The sequence below is a fragment of the Ovis aries genome, chromosome 18, assembly GCF_016772045.2.
Source record: "Ovis aries strain OAR_USU_Benz2616 breed Rambouillet chromosome 18, ARS-UI_Ramb_v3.0, whole genome shotgun sequence".
Classification (NCBI taxonomy): domain Eukaryota; kingdom Metazoa; phylum Chordata; class Mammalia; order Artiodactyla; family Bovidae; genus Ovis; species Ovis aries.
The window spans coordinates 28,221,646-28,245,076 of record NC_056071.1 but is presented as its reverse complement, the minus strand read 5'-3'; the positions used below and the strand labels follow the sequence as shown (position 1 = coordinate 28,245,076).

General features: G+C 43.4%; 1 protein-coding gene across 3 annotated transcripts in view; it reads left to right on the top strand.

The window, feature by feature from the left end:
* Window positions 1-23,431, top strand: part of TBC1D2B (TBC1 domain family member 2B) — an 89,748-nt gene that overhangs the window by 36,683 nt on the left and 29,634 nt on the right. For all 3 annotated transcript variants that reach the window (XM_004018086.4, XM_042235176.2, XM_060401686.1), the window contains exon 4: window positions 21,261-21,424. In XM_004018086.4, coding sequence (XP_004018135.3) covers window positions 21,261-21,424 — 164 coding nt within the window. The remainder of the gene's footprint in view (window positions 1-21,260; window positions 21,425-23,431) is intronic.

Below are 23,431 nucleotides of genomic sequence, written 5' to 3'. Positions count from 1 at the left end.
ATCTTCCTGCAGTGCAAGTAACACAGGAGACCCAGGTTCAATACCCGGGTCGGGAAGATCCCCTGGAGGAAGAAATGGCAGCCCACTCCAGTAATCCTGCATGGAGCATCCCATGGACAGAGGAGCCTGGTGGGCTACAGTCCATGGGGTCACAAAGAGTTGGACACAGCTTGGCACACACTCACTCAGCCTTAGCCTGGTCTTAGTGAAAATGCTTCAGGTTTCTTGCCATTAAACAGGATATTAGTTTTAGGATTTTTTGTAGATAGTCTTTATCAAGTTGAGAAAGTTCCCTCTATTCCTAGTTTATTGAGAGTTTTTATCATGAATGGGTGTTGGATTTTGTCAGACGGATTTTCTGCATGAATTGATTATGTGGTTTTCCTTTTCTAGTCTGTGATATGATGAATTATGTTAGTTGGTTTTGAGTGTTGAATGAGTCTTGCTTACCTGGGATAAATCTTAGTTTGTTGTGAAGTATAGTTCTTTTTATACATTGTTGAATTTGATTTGCTAATATTGTGTTGAGGATTTTTATATCTGTGTTCATGAGTGACATTGGTCTGTAGTGTCTTTGGTAGGGGAATACTGGCCTCATAGAATAAGTTAGGAAGTGTTCTTTCTGCTTTTATCCTCTGAAAGAGACTGTGGATAATTAATATAATTTCTTTCTTAAATGTTTAGTAGAATTCACCAGTGAAACCATCTGTACCTGTGCTTTCTGTTTTGGAAGATTATTGATTCCATTTAAAAAGCATGTATATCCTATTCAGATCATTTATTTCTTCTTGTGTGAGTTTTGGCAGATTGTGCCTCTCAAGGAATTGGTCTGTTTCATCTAAGTTATCAAATTTATGGGAATTGAGTTTTTTATTGTATTTCTTGCGTATTCTTTTTAATTTCCAAAGAATCCGTGATTATTTTCCCTCTTTAATCTCTGATATTAGTAATTAGCATCATCTCTTTTTTCCTTAGTTAGCCCAGCTAGAGACTTATCACACCAGTTGATCTCTTCAAAGAGCCAGCTTTGTTTTCATTTTTCTCTGTATTGATTTCTTGTTTTCAATTTTATTGATTTCTGCTCTAATTCTTATTATTTATTTTCTTCTGCTTACTTTGGATTTAATTTTCTCCTCTTTTTCTAGTGTCCTAAGGTAGAAACGTAGATGGCTGAGTTTAGGTCTTTCATCTTTTCTATTATATACATCCAGTAGAAACTTAGAGTACGGAGTTTAGATCTTCCATCTTTCCTATCATATGCGTCCAGTGCTATGAATTTCCCTCTGAGCACTGGCTTTGCTGCATCCTGCAGCCTTTGATAATTGATGTGTTCATTTAGTTAAAAATATTTTAAAACTTGTTTTGAGATGTCTTCTTTGACTCACATGTCAATTCTATATGTGTTGTTTAATCTCCACATACTTGAAGATTTTCTTGTTGTTAATACCTTTCTGTTACTAATTTCTGGTTTAATTCTACTGTGGTCTAAAAGCAGACATTATATGATTTCTGCTCTTTAAATTTGTTAATGGGTATTTTATGGGGCATAATATAATCTGTCTTGATGAGTGTTCCATATGAGGAAAATGTATTTTCTGCTCTTGCTGGATGAAGTGATTTGTAGATGTCATTTATATCAAGTTGATTAATGGTGTTGTTGAGTTCACCTGAGTCCTTACTGATTTTTTGCCTGCTGGATTTGTCTGTGTCAGATAGAGGGGTACTTAAGACTCCATCTGTGCTGGTGGACACATCTGTTTCTCCTTTCAGGGCTATCAGTTTTTGCCTCACGTACTTTAAATGCTCCGTTGTTAGGTGCATACACATTAAGAATTGTTGTGTCTTCTTGAATAATTGACCCCTTTATGATTATGTGCTGGCCTTCTTTATCCCTGATAACTTCCCTTACTTTGAAGTCCACTCTCTCTGAATTTAATATGTCTCTCCTGCTTTCTTTTGGTTAATGTTAGCACAACATATTTTTCTCTGTTTACTTTAATCTATTTGTGTCTTTATTTTAAAGTGGATTTCTTGCAGATAACATATAGTTGTGAGATGATTTTTTATCAGTTCTGACAATTTTGAGTCTTTAATTGATACATTTACACCATTGACATTCACAATGGTTGTTGATTTAGTTGGATGAATGTATACTGCATTGATTACTGTGTTTTCTGTTAACATTTGTTATCCTTGTTCTTTGTTGCTATTTTTATCTTCCGCTTCCTTACTGCCTTTTGTATTTTAATTGAGCATTTTTTATGGTTCCGTTTTCTTTCCTTTCTTGGCACATCAGTTATACTACTTTTTTTTTTTTTAACCTTTTTAGTGGTTGCCCTAGGGTTTCCAATATATGTTTACAATGAATCCAAGTCCACGTTGAAATAACACTATTCCACTTTACAGGTTGTGTGAGTATGTTATAACAACAAAGTAATCCTAATTATCTACTCTAGTTCCTTATATCATTGCTATTATTCATTTCACTTATATAGAAAGCATAAATAGCACATATATACAAAATATATATATATAAGCATCCACAATATATGCATAATATAAGTTTATACATATGTAAAACATATATCAGCATAACATATACATGGCAAATAGATGGGGAAACGATGGAAACAGTGACAGACTTTATTTTCTTGGGCTCCAGAATCACTGTAGATGCTGACTTCAGCCATGAAATTAAAAGTGCTTGCTCCTTGGAAGAAAAGCTATGAGCAGCTTAGACAGCAAATTAAAAAGCAGAGACATTACTTTGCCAACAAAGGTCCATCTAGTCAAAGCTATGGTTTTTCCAGTAGTCATGAACAGATGTGAGAGTTGGACTATAAAGAAATCTGAGCACCAAAGAATTGATGCTTTTGAACTGTGGTGTTGGAGAAGACTCTTGAGAGTCCCTTGGACTGCAAGGAGATCCAACCAGTCCATTCTAAAAGAAGTCAGTCCTGAATGTTCATTGGAAGGACTGATGCTGAAGCTGAAACTCCAATACTTGGCCACCTGATGTGAAGAACTGACTCATTTGAAAAGACCCTGATGCTGGGAAACATTGAAGGTGGGAGGAGAGGGGGACAACAGAGGATGAGATGGTTGGATGGCATCACCAACTCGATGGACATGAGTTTGAGGAAGCTCTGGGAAGTGGTGATGGACACAGAAGCCTGGCATGTTGCAGTCAATGGGGTTTCAAAGAATCAGACACGACTGAGCAACTGGACTGAGCATACGCGTAACAGATACACATAAGTGTACATTCCTGGTATTATTATTTTGAATAGACTGTTATCTGTTAGATCAGTTGGAATAAGGAAAATGTTTTTATTTGTTCCTTCTTCAGTATTCTTCCTTTATGTTGAATCTGAGTTTCTCACCTATATCATTTTTCTTCTTTCTAAAGAACTTAGTATTTCTTGTAAGGCAAATCTACTAGCAACAGAGTCCCTCAAAATATTTTTTCTTTTTTGCCTGAGAAAGTCTTTACTTTTTAAAAAATTCTTCTTCACTTTTGAAGGATAATTTCACACTTTACAGAGTTCTCGATTGGTGGGATAATTTTTTTTCTCCCAACACTTTAAATATTTCAGTTTGTTTTTATTTGCAGAGTTTCTGAGGAGAGGTCACATGTAGTTGTCTTTGTTCCTCTATAGGTGAGGAAGTTACTTTCCTCTGGTTTCTTTCAGAATTTTTTATCTTTGATTTACTGTAGTTTGAAAATGGTATGCCATGATATGGGCTTTTGGGTGTTTATCGTGCCAAGTATTTCTTGTTTTCCTCTCTCTCTTCTACTTCTGGTATGCCCATTATGTGCATATTATACCCTTTGTGGTTGTCCCATGGTCCTCAGATGCTCTCTTCCTTTTTCTTTTCTTTCCCAGCCTTTGTTCTCTTTGCCTTTTAGTTTGGGGGGATTCTATCGGGATATCTGTATACTCAGTTTCTTTCCTTAACTGTGTCTGGTTTATTCATAAGCCCATCAAAGACATTCTTTGTTTTTTTTGCAGTGTTTTTAACCTCTAGAATTTATTTTTTGTTCTTTTTTTAGAATTTCCATCTTTACTTACGCTATCTGTTCTTTTTTATTTGTTTTGAGTTTTGGCTGTGGTGGGTCTTTGTTGCTGTGTGCGGGCTTTATCTAGTTGTGGTGAGTGGGTGCTGTTTGTTGTGGTCCTCGGGCTTCTCATTTCAGTGGCTTCTCTTGTTGCAGAGCGTAGGCTGTAGGGTGTGCAGGCTTCAGTAGTGGTGACACTCGGGCATGGTACTTGTGGCTTCCAAGCTCAGTAGTTGTGGGGCATGGGCTTAGTTGCCCCATGACATGTGGGAGTTTTCCCAGATCAGGCATCACACTGGTGTCCCTGCGTTGCAAGTCAGATTCTTAACCGCTGGACCACCAGGGAAGCCCTGGCTGTCTGTTCTTACATGCTGTCTTATCCATCAGAGCCCTGAGCATATTAATTATAGCTGTAAATCCCCAGTCTGATACTCCTCAACATCCCAGCTATGTCTAGTTCTGATGCTTGTTTATCTCTTCAAACTGTGGAGTTTTTTTTGCCTTTTGATATGCTTTGCAGGTTTGCCTTGTAGCTGAACATAGTGTTCTGGGTTGAAGGAAGTGCTGTAAATAGGCTTTTAGTAATATGGTGATGAGGTGTGGGAGGTGAGGAAGTGTTGTATAGTCCTGTGATTAGGGTTCAGGCTTTTAGTGACCCTGTACCTCTGCAGTGTGAACTTCACAAGTGTTTCTCAGTATTTTGATTCCCCCTTAGGTGGGGCAGGATGGCTAGAATAGGCTGGAGTTGGGTATTTCCCTTCCCACAGGTCATTTGGGCTCCAGTAATACCCAGGTTAGGCGCTGGTTAATAGTTTTCCTGGAAGGCAGGCCTTGTTAAGAGCAGAGAGCTCTGGAATATTTAAAAATTATTCCTTTTCCCCTCTCCCTGCCGGAAACCAGAGGGGAATTTTCTCTGGTATTCACTGTGGGAACCTTGTTTAGCCCTGGAGGTTAAGTCTCACAATACTGTGAGCTCCCGTGTGACTGGGTCCCCTGGAGTTTTTAACTCACAGAGGTGTCTGTACCGAGCCTCCAGCAAGCCAGCAGTTACAGTGAGTTTTCCTCCCCTGGCACTGGTTCCCTAGCTGAGTCTCTGCTCCAGGAAGCGGTGACTGCCTGTGTTGGCCTGTCTCTCCAGTATTGGGGGTAGCGGCATGCCCTGTGTCCTCCCCTCGCTTGTGGGTCCAAGAAGTGGCTTGTTCCTTCAGTCACTGTTTCCCCAAGTTCTCGCTCCTTGAACTGCTATTTTCTGGCCATTCTGTACTTTGCTCTTCACCCAGGACCGTCACTCAGGGTGTGTCCTTCTGCCTGGCATACCCCATCGCATCTGATTCAGTCCCTCGCCAGCCAGCACTGAAGGGAAGGTGGGAGGGAGGAGGCAAGGTGGGGCTCTCTCCCTGGACACTTGCAACTGGAGCAGCACTGCGTTCACTGATTTCAACCTGTTGGGCCAAAGAAAGAGTTCTGTGCTCCTGAAAATGTTAGCAAGCCACCAAGAGATGACCCCTTTATTTTACATGTTAAAAGGTTGACACTTAAGAGAGGTAATGAAACCTCAGAAAAGTGTCTCAGGGGCTCTGAGGAGCTCGGTTCTTTATGTCTCAGGACAGAAATAATTCATTGAGAGGCAAAGTAATAGAGAAGTGATTTATTAGAATAGGATGCTCATGAGATTTACAAGCGGGCAGGCAAGAGAGTGCCACCCCAAGGACTTAGTGGGCTGCAGTTGTATAATGAGAGAAAAAGAGGGGAGGAGAATAAGACCACCTTCCTCCTCGTGCTTTGAGTCTTTAACTCTCCCAACATGTTGGGTGGGGGAGTTTTTGACCCTGGATGGCCCATCCAGGACTGTCATGGTGCTATGGAAAAATGATTTCAAATCTCAGTTTAATGAGGGTCTTTCACTTTGAAATGTCACCTTACCCAAATTATTGTTTTTTATGTGTGCAGAGAGCATGTCTAGGGGTCATTAGCTTACTGACATCACTGGGTAGGATGTGGATCTCATCCCACCATTGACTTATTGTTTAGGGGCATGTCTTAGGCTTCTGTTCCATGGTTTTGTTGCCAGGCAGACCTGTTTTCTTGAGTGGTCATCAACTTACAGGGATCTCCCATACTTTTTTCTGTAATTACTGTCCCTTATTGGAATTAACTATTTAATCACCTGCTGTACCCCTTTTCTCTGTCCCTATCAGTAAGGTGACTTGCTCAAGACACATAGCAAGTGTGTGGAAGATCTGAAAGGCGCCCTGGTGCCTTGACTGGAGCCCAGTGTTCCTTTCACCTCTTGTTGTAAGAACATATTTAGGAAATGATTGATTTGCCAGATTTTCATGCCTGACTAGTTCCATGCCCTCAAAGTTAGATAATGGAATGGGGGAGACAGACCCGTAACATTGGGGGCTTTCTGATTATGGAGTGTGTTGCCCCTGAGAAAGTGAGCATGTGTCACCTTAGCTTTAACAATGACAGTTCACATTCAGGGTTGAAGGTCACACTAGGAGTTATCTTCTATTAGCTGTGCCTTCCCACCATAGCCCAGTGATTAAGAACCAGCCAGCCAAGTTCAGTTCCCAGCTCTGTGACTTAAAGCTGCATAACTTGGGCAGATTACTTAACTTTCATTTGTAAGATGGGGGTAATAATCACACATACTCTGGGAGATCAACATGATGGTGATGATAATTTAATGCGTATAAACTACTTTGAGCAGCACCTGACCCTCACTAAGTACTAGATGAGGGTTAGTTGCTGCCTTTGTTGGGGGAGACACAGCCCACAGCAAAACCATTCTCCATGGTGGTCCAGGGGGCCACTTTCTGTAAAAACCCTGATGTTTGTTGATTGGCATATGGATCTTAGATGTTTATGGTTTTTGTTTTCTTTTTTTGTTTGCAGCGTGCTTTAAAAGGGTTTAAATATTCAGTAAAATACTTCAGCTGCACAGAGATTTTTTTGTGTGTTTTGAGGTTTTAATGACCATAAAGTGAAAGTGAAGTTGCTCAGTCGTGTCCGACTCTTTGTGACCCCGTGGACTGTTGCCCACCAGGCTCCTCTGTCCATGGGATTCTCCAGGCAAGAATACTGGAGTGGGTTGCCATTTCCTTCTCCAGGGGAATCTTCCGACTCAGGGATCGAAATCCAGGTCTCCCGCATTGCAGGCAGACGCTTTAACCTCTGAGCCACCAGGGAAGCCCTTAATGACCATAGAAATATTAAAACAAATTTCTGTATTATAAAAAAATTATATATATTTTATATAAATTTAAATGGTATTTTAGAATGTCATCAGGGCTTAAGGGATAATTGAAAGCTTGTCTGCTATGTTTTTATTCTATTTATCAATACAGTTGAAACTCTCCTAACCAGCTTCCACCAGCTGCCCTGTTTACCTGGTATTTTAAATTGTCTCTATAGAGCCGTGGTCCTCAATGACTGCAGGAGATTAAGGGCTACTGCAGGGCACGCTGTGCCCCTACTCCCACCAGCCAACTGCAAACTTACCAAGAGTCGGCTGACTTTGTTCCTAACTAGTTAATGCTAACTAGATGTACGTGTTATTGTAATTATATAATTGAGTGAAATACTTAGTAAACCCATAACATATTAAAATCAGTTGCTTTTTCTGTGAAAAAGCAAGTTAAATGCTTGGGGGAAATTTGATAAAGGTGAGTCACTAAAAAATTACCAGGATGTGGGTGACACAGTTGTGAAAGATAGGAGAAAAAAAATTGTTCAAAACCTGTAAAGATTCTGTGCTTAGATTGTTTCTCAACTGTAAGTCCCTAATCTACTTTTTAAAAAGAAGCGAAACACATTTAGAAAAGTCAGATAACGCCTCATGGGTGTGATTTATCCAAGAAAGATGCCAGGGAGCCATGGTCAGTAGCCCCAGACTCAGGAGGAAGCCCTGGCTGGCCTGCCTCAGGGGGCTGGCACACCAGTGCACGCTTACGTGTGCCTTCACCGGTCCATGTGTCTGAGTTACTGTTGAATGGTTTCCTGCCTTAACCAGTGTTTGCATTAATCTACTAACGGTCCAGATCACTTCATTTAAAGGAACTGGCTCTTGTGTGCAGTTCTGGCTGATCCTTGTGTGAGTGTGCATGCTCGGCAGTGGGAGTGTGACTGTGTGCCCTGGAGCTGTGCAGAGTTCGAGCAAAGTGGGTATGCGTGGGAGGTGCTCGGGCTGCAGCCGTGCTATAGGTTATGTGATGACGGTGAGCACGGCCCTGTGGTTCTGTGGGTCTGGACTCTGCGTCTGTCCAGGCACTCAGCCGTGCCTGACACACGAGTGAGCGGCGGGAGTGGGGTCTTGCTGCGGCTCGTGCTCTTTGTAATCAGCCTGGGTTTTGGAATCACAGCTCTGCTACTCATTAGCTGTGTGATGTTGAGCCAGTTTCTTAACTTCCCTGAGCTTTATATTCTCCATTAGTGAATTGGCGTGTGTGTGTGTGTGTGTGTGTGTGTGTGTGTGTGTGTGTGTGTGTGAATACCCTTCCCTATTGGTTGGGTGTGAAGGTGAAGGTTAATAAAAGCTGCCTGGCTGAGTGTCTGACTCAGTGTAGGTGCTCAGTAGAGAGTGCTTACCCGACCCAGTGCTGCCGGTACTGCTGCCGCTGTCATCACCCTGCCTCTGCTGAGCCAGTAAGTGAAGTGGGTCTTTATTATCCATCAGTGGAGAGGGTGTCTATCTGGACGATGGGTGTGGAGACTGAGTTGGCCGAGAAAGTGTCCTTATCCTTCCAGTCTTGCCTCTGATGGGTCTTCCGCTGGCCCTGCCGCTAGCCCTGCTCTGACCCTTTGGTGTTTGCTCCTCTCTTGAGCCCTCAGGTCAGGTAGATACAGTTATTCCTGTGAATGGCTGGTGCTCTCAGGAGACTGTTCTGGTTTGGCTGCCTAGGACCATGGCTGGTGGCTCAGCCTGTCTGTAGCAGAGGGCCTGGCCTAAAGCAGGGGGATGATCGGTGAATTTGGGGAAGTCATTCGTGCCCAGTAGCTGTAACGTGGTATTCATCTGTGGTTTTCCCTATAAAGCTGAGCTGTGTTAATACCAAGAAAGAATTTAGTCACCATACTGGTGTCGCACACTGATGATTTAAAGCCTGGCCTCCCAGAGAGGTGAGTGTGGAGGAGGGTGACCAACTCCCTGGCTGGTGAAATTTCAGTGATTGCACAAGCTGGCCAGGCTTTCTGCACCCTGCTGCATCAGTGCCCAGTCCTTGCTGACGTCTCCTGGGAGTGAGGTTCACACTCAGCACCTCCGTCCCAGCTGTCCTCGCCACTTCCACTGGCCACGCACTTCCAGGAACCCATGCATCAGAAGGGGCATGGTTGTGTGACACCACTCTGAAAATCGCTGCAGTTGTGATAGGAGTGATGGCTGTGGCATATAACCCTGGCTGGGATGTGTGGTCATCCTCCTTGACACAGGAAGCAGAGAACTTAGGTGCCTTGTTCAGAGCCACCAAGGGAGGACAAGATTGGCCCATGTCTGCCATGGTATTTAAAATTGGGGGCTGGGAAGGGGAAGCTGCCAGCACCTGTTACCCTCTGCAGGGCCTGGGCCCACGTGTGGCAGGAGCCCTACTCTCAGTGACCTCAGTCAGTTCTCACCACTAGTTCAAGCTTTGCAGGAAGAGTCTTCTCGCTTTAGGCTGCAGGCCGTACTGCTGAACTTGGCCTCGAGAGCCAGAGGGCTCATCGCCCCCTTCCGCCTCCTACCCGCCCACCCCTCACCCCTCCCCAGTCTCAGGCCTGCTTGGCCTCTTTCAGTTCTGGAAACACGCTGTCTTCCCTACAGGCACTGCCTCAGGCTGACTTTTCGCTGGGAGGACTCCCTTCTCCTGGTGACTCCTGGTCACCCTTCATAGGAGCCTCGCTCTGCTCACCCCTGTGCTTGTTCACATCCTCACTTCCGCGTAGAATTATTCTGTTTCTCTGCGTTCTTGTCTGTGGCCCACCTCCCAGGTGGGGGCTGGGAGCTCCAGGGGCAGGGACCCCGTCTGTCCTGGCCGAGTGTATCCCCAGCTCTGCACATGAGCCCTTGTGTGTGGCGGGTGTCTGCAGCCCGCTAGAGGAAGGAATGGTGAATGAAAGGCTCCGTACCCTTCCTGGCCCAGAAACATTCTCTGTCCCTGCTCCTCAGGGTTTTTCTGCCCTCAGCCCTGAACACGTGTGGGTGGCACTGTCCATACCCTCCTGCCGGGGACTGCAGTTCCTTGGGTGCTGTATTTTCTATTTGGCCTCCTGGGAAAGGCTTTCTCTCTAAGGAAGCACTGTTTACCTTTTTGACTGGGAATCCACAGCAAATAATATCTGTTCATACATAACTGCATAGTGTTTGTAAGCACACAAAACAGACATTTCATAAAATTTTAACTATTAACATCTAGTAAGGCTGCTGCTGCTGCTGCTGCTAAGTCGCTTCAGTTTTGTCCGACTCTGTGCGACCCCATAGACGGCAGCCCAGCAGGCTCCCCAGTCCCTGGGATTCTCCAGGCAAGAACACTGGAGTGGGTTGCCATTTCCTTCTCCAATGCATGAAAGTGAAAAGCGAAAGTGAAGTTGCTCAGTCGTGTCCGACTCTTCGCGACCCCATGGACTGCAGCCTACCAGGCTCCTCCGTCCATAGGATTTTCCAGGCAAGAGTACTGGAGTGGGGTGCCACTGCCTTCTCGGTCTAGTAAGGCTAAGTACTGTTTTTTCTTCCAGTGTATTAAAACAGTTCTCATCATGACCCTCAAAATCGACTTTGTGGCTCCTTAATTCAGTCTCCTGACCTGCTAATGGGTTGCCGCCCACAGTGTGAGAAACACTGCTCTGAAGGCTGGCCCTGGCTGGGTACCCCCACTCTCCAGTCATCTTCGTGTCTTCTGTCCCCTTCCTGTGTGGCAGGCGTGCTCCCTTGGATAAGAGGTGGTCCCTCCCTGCCTTTGAGGTACTTACAGTCCTCCGGGGAGACAGGCGGGCAGGTAAGGAGTCCTGTCACAGGCACTGTAGGGTGCAACTGAAGGCTGAACCCAGCATGTCACCCTCCCTGCGTGCACTGAGTGGGTGGCGGGTGAGAGGTTTGGGAGGGCAAGGATGTGCCGTGGAGGATGAGTTTTAACTTGGGGCTTGAAGTGTCAGGTGGGACCTGCCAAAGGAAAGGGCAAGTGCAGAGACGCCTTTGCAAAGGTGTGGAAGACAGAGCAGGGTCTCATGAGTTCACCAGCTCCTGCCCTGGGAGTGGAGAGTGCTGAGTGGAGGTGATGACTGAAGAGTTGCTGAAGAGGCCAGGAGGCCCCCGGTGAAGTGATGGGGGAGTGTCTGTCCTATGGGCGCCAGGGAGCCAGTAGAGCTGCACCTGCCTGGAAATTCTATGGTGAGATTACTTTCACTTTGATTCTTGTTTTTTTGGAGGCAGTGCACATTTTCCTCCCCCCCCATCAGTTCAGTTCAGTCACTCAGTCGTGTCCAACTCTTTGCAAGCCCATGGACTGTAGCACTCCAGGCCTCCCTGTCCATCACCAACTCCCGGAGCTTACTCAAACTCATGTCCATCAAGTCGGTGATGCCATGCAGCCATCTCATCCTCTGTCGTCCCCTTCTCCTTCTGCCTTCAATCTTTCCCATAGGAAACCCCAATTTATATATTTTTCTTTTTTTCTTTATGTGTTTTATTCAGGTGTACTTGACTTACAGTGTTTCAGGTGCATAGCGTGGTGATTCAGTTACACATATACACATATATTACTTTTGAAATTATTTTCTGTTTTAGGTTATTATGAGATATTGACTATAGTTCCCTGTGCTATACAGTAAACTGTTGCATATCTATTTTTTTTATTAGAAATCTAGCATTCTATTCACACTAAGTCAAATGTGGAATCAAAATGTCATAATTTTTTTAGTTAGGCAAAAATCCATAAGTTTTGTAGGGTATATATTATGCATATTATATATATGTATACAAAAGCTTTTCTACTGAGCTTGGTAAAGGCTTGAGAAAGAACATCAAAAAAAAAAAAGGAAGAGATGGAGAAATTGGAAAACATAAACTCAATGAAATGGGAGCACTGAATATGAAATAGAAAAAGTGAAACAAACTAGAACAAAGTAAAAGATCATGATATAGTCCAGTGCACATTTTATTAGATGTTTGTTCTGATGACTTTAGAATTGGTGAACTCATTATCCATATTAAATGTATAGGATGATTTGGAAAGGGCCATTCTGGTGACACTTCTTTCCCAAGTCATTATATCAGCAGTAAATATATTTTAACTTTAGACATGATGCTCCAAACATCAGTGCCTGTTGAAATATGGACTGTAACAAAAAGTAGTCTTGCAAAGCCTATGATTCTAAGGGCAGTAGCTTGTTGGCCAGAGAAGGCAATGGCACCCCACTCCAGTACTCTTGCCTGGAAAATCCCATGGACAGAGGAGCCTGATGGGCTGCAGTCCATGGGGTCGCTAAGAGTCGGACACGACTGAGCGACTTCACTTTCACTTTTCACTTGCCTGCATTGGAGAAGGAAATGGCACCCCACTCCAGTGTTCTTGCCTGGAGAATCCCAGGGACGGGGGAGCCTGGTGGGCTGCCGTCTGTGGGGTCGCACAGAGCTGGACACGACTGCAGTGACTTGGCAGCAGCAGCAGCTTGCTGGAGACCAGCTGTATTTGTTTGTCTGGCTGCTGTTAACAATTACCATAAACTCGATGGGTTGTTAACAACAGGAATTCATTCTCTTAGAGTTCTGGAGGCCAGAAGTCCAAATCAGTCTCACTGGGCTAAAGTCAAGGTGTCAGCGGGCTGGTTCCTTCAGGAGGCTCCAGGAGAGAATGCATCCCTGGCCTCTGCCAACTCCTAGAAGCTGCCAGCATTCCTCGGCCCATGGGCCCATTGCCCTACTCTTCCTCCCTGGTCCCTTAGCCAGCTCCTCCTCTTATAGTGGTATCTTCCTGAGCCTCCCTCTTATAAGGACACTTATGATCATGACATTCAGGGCTATGTCAGATCGTCCAGCGTAGCCTCCTCATCTCGAGATCCCAGTCACGTCTGTAAGTCCCTTTTGGTTATTTATGCCTTTTTAAAAAAAATACATCATTTCAAATAACATTGTCCTGGTGTCCTTGTACACATGTCTCCATATCCTTGTGAGAATCTCTCTGAATAATTGACGTGTACAAGAGGAGACACTGCAGCCTTGGATAGCTGTTGCCAGGCAGAGCCCCGCCACCCCTACTTTTTGTTTCTCTTGGTGGGGCTTGTAGTCAGGAGGGATAGAGCTGATTCACTCCGGAGGTAGCCTGCCCTCCTTTTGCAGCTGTCTTCCTGCCGTAGACAAGGTGGAGATAGAGCCCCAAGCGTGGCTGTGCAGGGTGTTTGTGGAGTTTTGAGCTCTTGAAAGATTTGATGAGGTATTTTTCCAGCCATTCTGTCAGCCTATAAGATTCTAGCTGATTATCAGAGTTGAAATGAATATTGAAATTATTACTGTTTTAAATAAACCTTTTAAACTGTATGTAGAAAAACTGAATTAAAACATGTAAACCTAGAAACAGAGGTTTCCTTATTAATTATATAGTTGCTGGTGTTTGGGTTTTTTGTTTGTTTTTTAACTTTCACTGGAGTTCAGTTGATTTGCAGTGTTGTTGCTGGTGTTCATTTGTAGAAGTTCAGCCTGAACACTGCAGCCATCAAGGTGACATTTGGCTGTCCCGTGGTCCCTGACTTTACCTTTCAGATCAGAGTAGCTGAGTGTTTATTGAACGAAACAGCAGGCACCTAATACAGTGCCTGGAAGGACGCAGGAGTTCTGCTCAAAGGTTTGTCAAATGACCTTGGGTTCTTTGAAGAACAAGCACTGAATGAGAATGGCCTTGAGCATCAGCCAGCAGAACCCTGTTAAACTGGTTGTGAACTCGCAAGTAGTGCGCTGGCAGGATGCTGACTGGTGCAGAGGCCCCTGCTGACTGGAGAGGACAGGACGAGTGGCTTGAGAAGTGTGTACTCTACTGACCCCCATGAGGCACAGTCACAGAACTGGCTCTCACCACGTAAGATCAAAAAGCAGCAATTAGTGTTTCAGCTTAAAGAGGCTTTTGCTTTGAGCCTAATCTCGTTTCTTCATCACCTAAGGCTTGGCAGGTGGTACCTCCCCCAACCAAGGCTCAGTCCCTTGGCTGCAGGTGAGGAGAGCATGGTGTTTGCACGTGTGGGCCCCGAGACAGGGTAGGAATGACAAGGCCAAGCTGGGGAAGTCCTAAGTCATGTAAATCGCTCTTCTCGCTCCCCAGACAAGTTCAGTTCTTTCCTGCTCTCCAAGTCCAAGCTGAGTAGCATAGTTCTAAGGCTCAGGCAAATGGCAAGAAGAACTTAACTCTTCAAATAGATGATGACGGAAGTAACATGTGGCATGTGAGTGAAAGCTGCTGTGAGACCTTGGCTCGCTCAGGGCCAGGGAAACTTAACAGTGTAGAGGGTCCAGGGATGCCTCTACCAGCAGTTGTATCAAAGGAATGAGAAAAATTACATGAAGCTTTTGTGAGAGTTTCTTTTTCTTCTGAGCATCTATTTTGAAATAGCTTTCTCCCCAGTGATATAATTTTTATAAAATCGGACTTTACCACAACATTGCATATTGGGTTATAGTGGGGAATTTCTTGGGGAATTCCTCTATGCAGTTGTCTGTGAATTTCAGTAGAGTGAGGGAAACATAAGTGTATTAAGTAATTTCTCTACATTTCTTCTAAATTCTTAAAGTGCTTCGATATGAAATTCAAACAAGGCAAAAAAAATCATGCTTTGAGAAATGTAAAACATTGAAAAAATGACTGTTTCACATGAGAATATCATCTGTTTCACACTAGAGATGAAGCTACCTCTGCCCCTTACCTTTAATCTGCCTCAGAAAACTCTGAAAGATGCACATTTCTTCCTCTTCTTTATTTTAATAACCTTACTGAAGTATAATTTACCTATGTTAGGTGTACAGGCTGATGGAGTTTAGAAATTATACATAGTCATGTAAACACATCTATAATCAAAATATAGAGCATTTCCACAACCCTATAAAGTTCTCTCATGCCCCTTTATATGAATTTTTAAGGATTTTGTGTGTATGGTGTCATGCTATGTGTAGTCTTTTGTATTTGTCTTTCATGAGCATCATCTTTTTGAGACTCATCTATATTGTTGAGTGTTTTTATAGCTCTTTCTTTTTTCATTGCATTCACCAGTTCATAGACTTTTAGTTTATATCCAGTTTGTGGCTATTATAAATAATGCTTGCTCTGAGTATTCACATCCAAGTCCTATGTGTAGTTGTTCAGCCACCAAATTATGTCTGACTTTCTGTGACCTCATGAACTATAACATGCCAGGCTTCCCTGTCCCTCACCATCTCACAGAGTTTGCCCAAGTTCATGTCCATTGAATCGGTGATGTCATCCAACCATTTCATCCTTTGTTGCCCTCTTCTCCTCCTGACTTCAATCTTTCCCAGCATCAGGGTCTTTTCTAGTGAGTCGGCTCTTTGCATCAGGTAGCCAAAGTATTGGAGCTTCAGCTTCATCATTAGTCCTTCCAATGAATATTCAGGGTTGATTTCCTCTAAGATTGACTGGTTTGATCTCCTTGCTGTCCAAGGGACTTTCAAGAGTCTTCTCCAGCACCACAGTTTGAAAGCATCAATTGTTTGGCACTCTGTCTTCTTAATGGTCCAGCTCTCACTTGCGTACATGACTGTTGGGAAGACCACAGCCTTGACTATGTGAACCTTGGTCAGCAAAGTGGTATCTTTGCTTTTTAACACACTGTCTAGGTTTGTCATAGCTCTCCCGCCAAGAAGCAATCACCTTCTAATTTCATGGCTGCAGTTATACATCCATGTGTAGGCATATTTTCATTTCTTTTGGGTAAATATGGGGGATTGGGATTGTTGAGCTCTTTAGTTGAGTGTGTATTCAGCTTGCTAAGATACTGCCCTGTTGTCCTGCAGTGGCTGCTCCGTTCTCTGTCCCCATTAGCCGTACATGACCTTTGCAGTGGTTGCACTTCCCTGCCAACACTCGGCATTACCAGTGTTTTTACCTTTAGCCATTGTGGTGGGTGTGGTTCACGTCAGTTTTAAGTTGTATTTCCCTGTTGATTAATGATGTTGAGTATCTTTTCCTGGGCTTGTTGGCCATCTGTGTGTCTTTGGAGAAATGACTGTTCAGGTCCTTCATCCAGTTTTTAATTGAGTTGTTTGTTCTTTTATTATTGAGTTGTAAGAGTTCTTTGTGTTTTCTGAATACAAGTCTCTTATCAGATATAGGTTTTGCAAATATTTTTCGAAGAAGGAAATATTGTTAATTTGATAAAGTTCATTTTGTCATTTTAATCTTTTACAGATTGTGTGTTTTGTGTTCTGTATAGGAAATCTTTGCATAACCCAGTGTCACAAATATTTTCTTGCCTCTTTTCTTCTAGAATTTCAATGGTTTTAATTCTTACTCATTTATGTATTTTAAGTTAATTTTTATGTTATGTGAGGTAAGGGTTGAAGTTAATTTTTTCCCCATACAAATAACCAATTGTAGTACCACTTTTTGAAAAGATTGTCTTTACTCCATTGAATTTCTTGGCATCCTTGTTGAACATCAGTTGACATTATTACTTGCTTAACATTGTACCATGCTTGTTGATTTTCTCCCTTTCTTCCCTTTTGTCTTTCTTCTCTGTTTTATTTGGATGGTTTCTGTTCCACTGTCATCACAGTCACTAACCTTTCCTTCTGTGGTGTCTCATCTGCTATGAATCCCGTCAAGTATATTTTCACCATAGACATCATAGAAAATCTCTAGATTTTTAAAAAATTGAAGTGTAATTGATTCATGATGTTGTGTTTCGGGTGTATAGCAAAGTGTTTCAGTTACGTATTCTCTTTTGAGTTTCTTTTCTATTATAGGTTATTATAAGATATTGAATATAGTTCTTTGTGCTATACAGTCAGTCCTTGTTGTTTATTCTATATATAGGAGTGTGTGTATGCTAATCCCAAACTTCTGATTTATCCCTCCCCACCTCCTTCCCCCTTTGATAACTGTAAATTTGCTTTCTGTGCCTGTGGGTCTGTTTCTGTTTTATAGATAAATTCATTTGTGTTAGTTTCTTTGATTCCACATATAAGTGATAGCATATGATATTTGTCTTTCTCTGTCTGACTTCACTTAGTATGATAATCTTTAAGTCCAAACATGTTGCTGCAAGTGACAGTATTTTTTTTGGAGGTTGAGTGATATTCCATTGTGTTTGTGTATGTATGTGTATGTGTGTGCTAAGTGGCTTCAGTTGTGTCTGACTGCAACCCTATGGACTGTAGCCCATCAGGTCCTCTGTCCATGGGATTCTCCAGGCAAGAATACTGGAGTGGGTTGCCATGCTCTCCTGCAGGGGATCTTCCTGACCCAGGGATCAAACCCACAGCTCCTGCGGCTCCTGCATTGCAGGTGGATTCTCTCCCACTGAGCCACTGGGGAAGCCCCGTGTGTGTGTGTGTGTGTGTGTGTGTGTATTTACACACCACATCTTCATTATCCATTCACCTACTGAAAGGCATTTAGTGGGTTGCTTCCATGTCTTGGCTACTGTTAACAGTGCTGCAGTGAGCACTGGGGTCATGTATCTTTTGAATTAGAGTTTTCATGTTTTCTGGATATATGCCCAGGAATGGGATTGCTGGATCATATGGTCACTCTAGTTTCAGTGTTTGAAGGAACTTGTATACTGGTTCCCATAGTGGCTGCACCAATTTACGTTCCTATCAACAGTGAAGGAGGGTTCCTTTTTCTCTGTACCCTCTCCAGCATTTGTTATCTATAGACTTTTTGTTGATGGCCATTCTGACTGGTGTGAGGTGATACCTCATCGTGGTTTTGGTTTGCATTTCTCTGATAATTAGCAGCTGTTGAGCATCTTTTCATGTGTCTGTTGGCCATCTGTATGCCTTCTTTGGAGAAATGCCTTATTTAGGTCTTCTGCCCATTTTTCTGTTTGTGTTGTTGTTTTTCAAAATACTGAGCTGTTTGAACTGTAAGCTGTTTGTATATTTTGGAAATTAATCTCTTGTCAGTTTCATTCTTTGCAAATATTTTCTCCCATTCTGTAAGTTGTCTTTTCATTTTGTGTATGGTTTCCTTTGCTGTGCAAAGCCTTTTAAGCTTAATTATGTTCCATTTGTTTATTTTTGCTTTTGTTACCATTACTCTGGGAAGCAGACCTAAAAAAACATTGCTGCAATTTATGTCACAGTATTCTGCTTATGTTTTCCTCTATCTCTAGAAGTTTTGATTTGAATTTTTTAAACATCTTTCATATCTCTATTTAACATGTTCAGCTTTTCTTCTAGCTTCTCAAACATGGGGAAACACTTTTAATAACTTTTGAAATTCTTTTCTACTAATTTCATTACTTGTCATTTCTGAGTCTGTTTGTTGGTTTTTCTCCTTAAAATGAGTTCTGTTTTCCTACTTCTTTGCAGGGCCGATAATTTTTTTTTTATTGCACATCAGTATTATGAGTTACCCAAGTGCTAGATTTTTCGGTGTAGTGTTCGTACATACCCGTATCTTTTGTTTATTCATTTAGTTTTGGCTGTGGTGGGTCTTTGTTGCTGTGTGTGGGCTTTCTCTGGTTGCAGCGAGTGGGGGCTACTCTCTCGCTGGGGTGCGCAGGCTCCTTGTGGTGACTTCTCTTGCTGCAGAGCACACGCTCGAGGCTCTCGGGCTCAGTAGTTGTGCCGCACAGGCTTTGTTGCCCCTTGGCGTGTGGGATCTTCCCAGACCAGGGATCGCCCCCATGTCCCCCGCCTTGGCAGGTGGATTCCTAACCACTGGACCACCAGGGAAGTCCTGCGTATATTCTTAAGCTTTGTTCTGGAATGTAGCTTAATTGTTCAGAAACAGTTTAAAACTTCTGAAGGTCATGTTTAAGCTTTTCAGGTAATATAAGAACGGCCTTTAGTCCAGGGATGACATCAGTAACCTTCTGAGTACTCTCCCTGATGCTGCAGGAGAGTCCACTCTGGCTGGTGGGGCTTTACGGTATTCCTGGCTCTGTGTGAGCCTCAGGGACAGTTCCCTCTGCTCCTGTAGGGAGTTCTTTCCTCATTCTCAGGTAACTTTTTTACACATAAGCCTGGTACTACTCAGCTGGAGACCTAGGAACCCTCTGACATTTCTGTAGCCCTCTGTACAGCCTTCTCTCCAATACTATGCCCTCTGAACCCCACCTGTCTTGGGAGTACCATCTCTGTCTTATCAATTCATGGCAGAGCTACCCCTGCATTCCCCCTGCCAGCCCTGTGGCCTGGAAGTCTCTAGGCGCCGTCCTTGGACAGGGGAAGGGCTTGCCTTGTTTGTGTTCCACCGCTCAGGGGCCACTGCCCTGTGCAGCCTGATGTCCAGTGTCTGAAAATCATTGTTTCCTCTGCTTTGTTCAGTTTGTCAGTTGTTTCAGATGACTGTGTAAATCTAGTTCCTCTTAGTCCATCTTTACTGGAAGTAGAAATCCCAACCTAGTTTTTAGAAGTTTTAATGAAATAATTTTAGCACACAGGCAAGTGTAGATTGTAGTGAGTTGACTACCTGGGTAACCACTACCAAACTATGTAACATTGTCATATTTCTGCTGCACTTTTAAAAGCACAAATTAAAACTTTACAGAAACAGTTCAAATCCTCTCTTGTCTCCACAATCTCATTCTTCTCTTGCCTTTCATGGAAGTAAGCAGTATTCTGTATTTGATAATTATCATTCTTATGCGGACTTTTAAAGTTTTGCTATATATGTATGTATAATGATGTCTATTAGTAGTATTATCTTGAATAACATGAATCATGTCGTGCTTCTGTTTTCTTTCTTTTCTTGTTCGGCATTTAAAGAATATTTGTCTGTGTGCTTCATGTAATCTTAAAAAGAATGTACATTCCACAAGGACCAGAATATTTCTGTTCAGTTCAGTTCAGTCGCTCAGTCGTGTCCAACTCTTTCCAACACCCCATGAATCGCAGCACGCCAGGCCTCCGTGTCCATCATCAATTCCTGGAGTTCACTCAAACTCATGTCCATCGAGTCTGTGCTGCCATCCAGCCATCTCATCCTCTGTCGTCCCCTGCTCCTCCTGCCCCCAATCCCTCCCAGCATCAGAGTCTTTTCCAATGAGTCAACTCTTTGCATGAGGTGGCCAAAGTATTGGAGTTTCAGCTTTAGCATCAGTCCTTCCAGTGAACACCCAGGACTGATCTCCTTCAGAATGGACTGATTGGATCTCCTTGCAGTCCAAGGGACTCTCAAGAGTCTTCTCCAACACCACAGTTCAAAAGCATCAATTCTTCGACGCTCAGCTCTCTTCACAGTCCAACTCTCACTTCCATACATGACTACAGGAAAAACCATAGCCGTTACTAGATAGACCTTTGTTGGCAAAGTAATGTCTCTGCTTTTGAATATGCTGTCTAGGTTGGTCATAACTTTCCTTCCAAGTAGTAAGTGTCTTTTAACTTCATGGCTGCAATCACCATTTGGAGTGATTTTGGAGCCCCAAAAATAAAGTCTGACACTGTTTGTTCACTAGCAAATCCCAAACGTAGAGCCTGGCATGTAGTAGGCCCTTAATTAATATTTGTTGAGTGAACAGATTCGCTTGTTGACGTGTAGTATTTGGTTCTATGGATATGCTGCGGTTCACCCTCGTGTCAGTAGATGTGTAGGTGTCGGGGTCTTCGCTAACATGAACAGTGATGCAGTGGATGTTCTTGCTTGTGTCTCCTTGTGTACATGTTGAAGAGTTTCTTGCTGAGTTGTTGGACCTTAGGGTAAAGACCTCTTCAATTTATCTGTATGTTGCTGAATTGTTCTCCCTGGTAATAGTTCCAATTTATACATGCCGCCAGCAGTGTATGAGAGTTCTCATTTCTCCATATCCTCACCAGCATTTGCTATGATCATATTTTAGTTTTTGCCTGTCGTATATATGTGATATTTGTTGCTGCTGTTGTTCAGTCACTAAGTGGCGTCCGACTCTTTGCTACCCCGTGGACTGTAGCATGTCAGCCTTCCCTGTCCTTCAGGATCTCCCGGAGTTTGTTCAAATTCATGTCCATATGTGACATCACATTTTGTCTTGCCATTTTTTAAAAAGGTGAACATTTTGTTTTTCCCAATAGAAACTCAATGTCTTCTTTCCGTCCTGGGAGAGGGCATAATGATAGTCGAAGGAGTGTGTTTTACACCAGTGAAGAGTGGGAGCTTCTAGACCCAAGCCCTAAGGAACTGGAGGAGTCCATGGTGCAGGAGGAGAGGAAGAAGCAGACGCCTGAAGGAAACAAAGGTATGGACGTGGGCCCTGTCATCGTCACTCTCGCCTCTGCCATCTGTCAGCCCCCGATGCCCTGGGAGGCCCTTTGGTCACAGGTACCACTAGGAGCATGAGACCCAGTGGGAGCTGTTTTCTCTCTGTGGGAAACAAAATATAAAAGCTTAAAAATGAGATGTCACAGAAATAAATAAATGTCCTGTCCTGTGGTTCTGAGACTTTTTCAGGAAATGGGAAATCCAGAAGTCATGGTGCTCTTTACGGAAATACTGATTTAAAAAAAAAAAAAAAGAAAACTTTCTATTTACAGATATGTGTTAATGCACACAAAAGTAGAAAATGTGGTGTCATATTCTGCAGCTTTGGCTTCTTTCTTCTCTGAGCTCCTGCCCCTTGGCATCTACTACCAGCTGGGTTATTTTAAATTAAATTCTAGATATTAATCCATTGCATGTGTAAACATTTTAGTATGTATATCTAAGAGATGATTCTTTAAAAGAACCATGGCTTCACCATTAAACCTAAATGCAGCTACGGTAAGTCCTGCTTGTCTTCTTCCCCAGTTGTTCTGTAATTCTGGCAGTTGGCCTGAGCAAGTGAGGTGCTAACAGGGCCCCTAGGTGTGTTTAGTTGTGTGTCTTTTTAGGTCTCTTTCAGGCTGAACAGCTCTCTGTTTTCTTTTTGTCTTTCATTTACCTCGCTCTGCTTGTTGAAGAACCAGAGTCTTCATGCTGAGGAATTGCCCACATTCTGGGTTTTGCTGATTGTATTTCTGTAAGGTCACGTAACAGGCTCCTCCATTCCTGTATTTGCTCATACGCTGTTTACACTGTACGTGGTGTTTCCCATATACACTGGTCGCTAGAGCAGAGGCCTGCACAGATTCAGGGTTGACTTTTAATTATGACTAGAGTATGTTTTGGGTTGGTGTAGGGGCTGGGGATGTTGTTTATTTCTTGTTGAATCACATCTGGAAGATGTAATATCTGGTTTTCCCTCTTTCTGTGATACTAAGGTCCATCAGGATTTAAGGTGTCAGCCTGACTCATTCTTACATTTCTCCATCAGCATTTTGTTAAGCAGCCTTTCATGGTTCCACAGCCATGGATCCATTGAGGGAATATCAATGTTTTAAATGTAAAATAGCAATAAATAATTTTGAAATTCTTCCTTGTGCTCGCTTCTGGCACAGGCTAACAGGAATAGGAGGCAGAGTTTTAGGAAATCTTACTGAGAGCATATGTTCACTAAAGGCAATATTTTTCTGTCCCGTGGGAAAGGACCACCAGGACTTGCTTTGGTGGGGAGTTCCCTTGTGATCTGCAGGATGGTCACATGGAAGCCTATGGTCCAGTGTGACGTGGTGAAGATATGGCCAAGCTGAGCATGCCTTGTGGCCCAGCGCGTGGCACAGCTGGAGGGGCACCCCGTAGAGGGGCTCCTTGTGAACTGGGAAAGCCTCCTGGAGGAACAGGGATTGGGGCTGGGGATTTGGATTGTTGAAGGTAAATACTGTTGGTTCTGATTTCCCCTAGAGACTCTAGGGATGAACTGGAAGGGTGCACAGTAGCAAGACTGGAAGGGAAGAATCACTGAGGCTTAGTGACTCGATCAAGGCACGAACTGCCAGCACTGCTGGAGGGCAGTGCCTTCTTAGTCTCTGCTCAGCCCCTGGCCCTTTGAGAGGCAGCCCATGTGAAAGACACAGGGAGACAAAGGTGTCTCTGATTTTTATCTTGTTGATTCATGGATATTTCCTGTGAGTCAGGAGTCAGCCCACCAGCTTCTTGTCCCTGTTATTCATGGGAAGTAAGCTAATCTCCATGGGCTTCCCCGGTGGCTCAGAGGTGAAGAATCTGCCTATAGTGTAGGAGATACGGGTTTGATCCCTGGGTCAGGAAGATCTCCTGGTGAAGGAAATCACAACCCACTCCAGTATTCTTGCCTGTGAAATCCCAAGGACAAAGGAGCCTGATGGGCTACAGTCAATGGTGTCCCAAAGAGTCGGAAACAACTTAATGA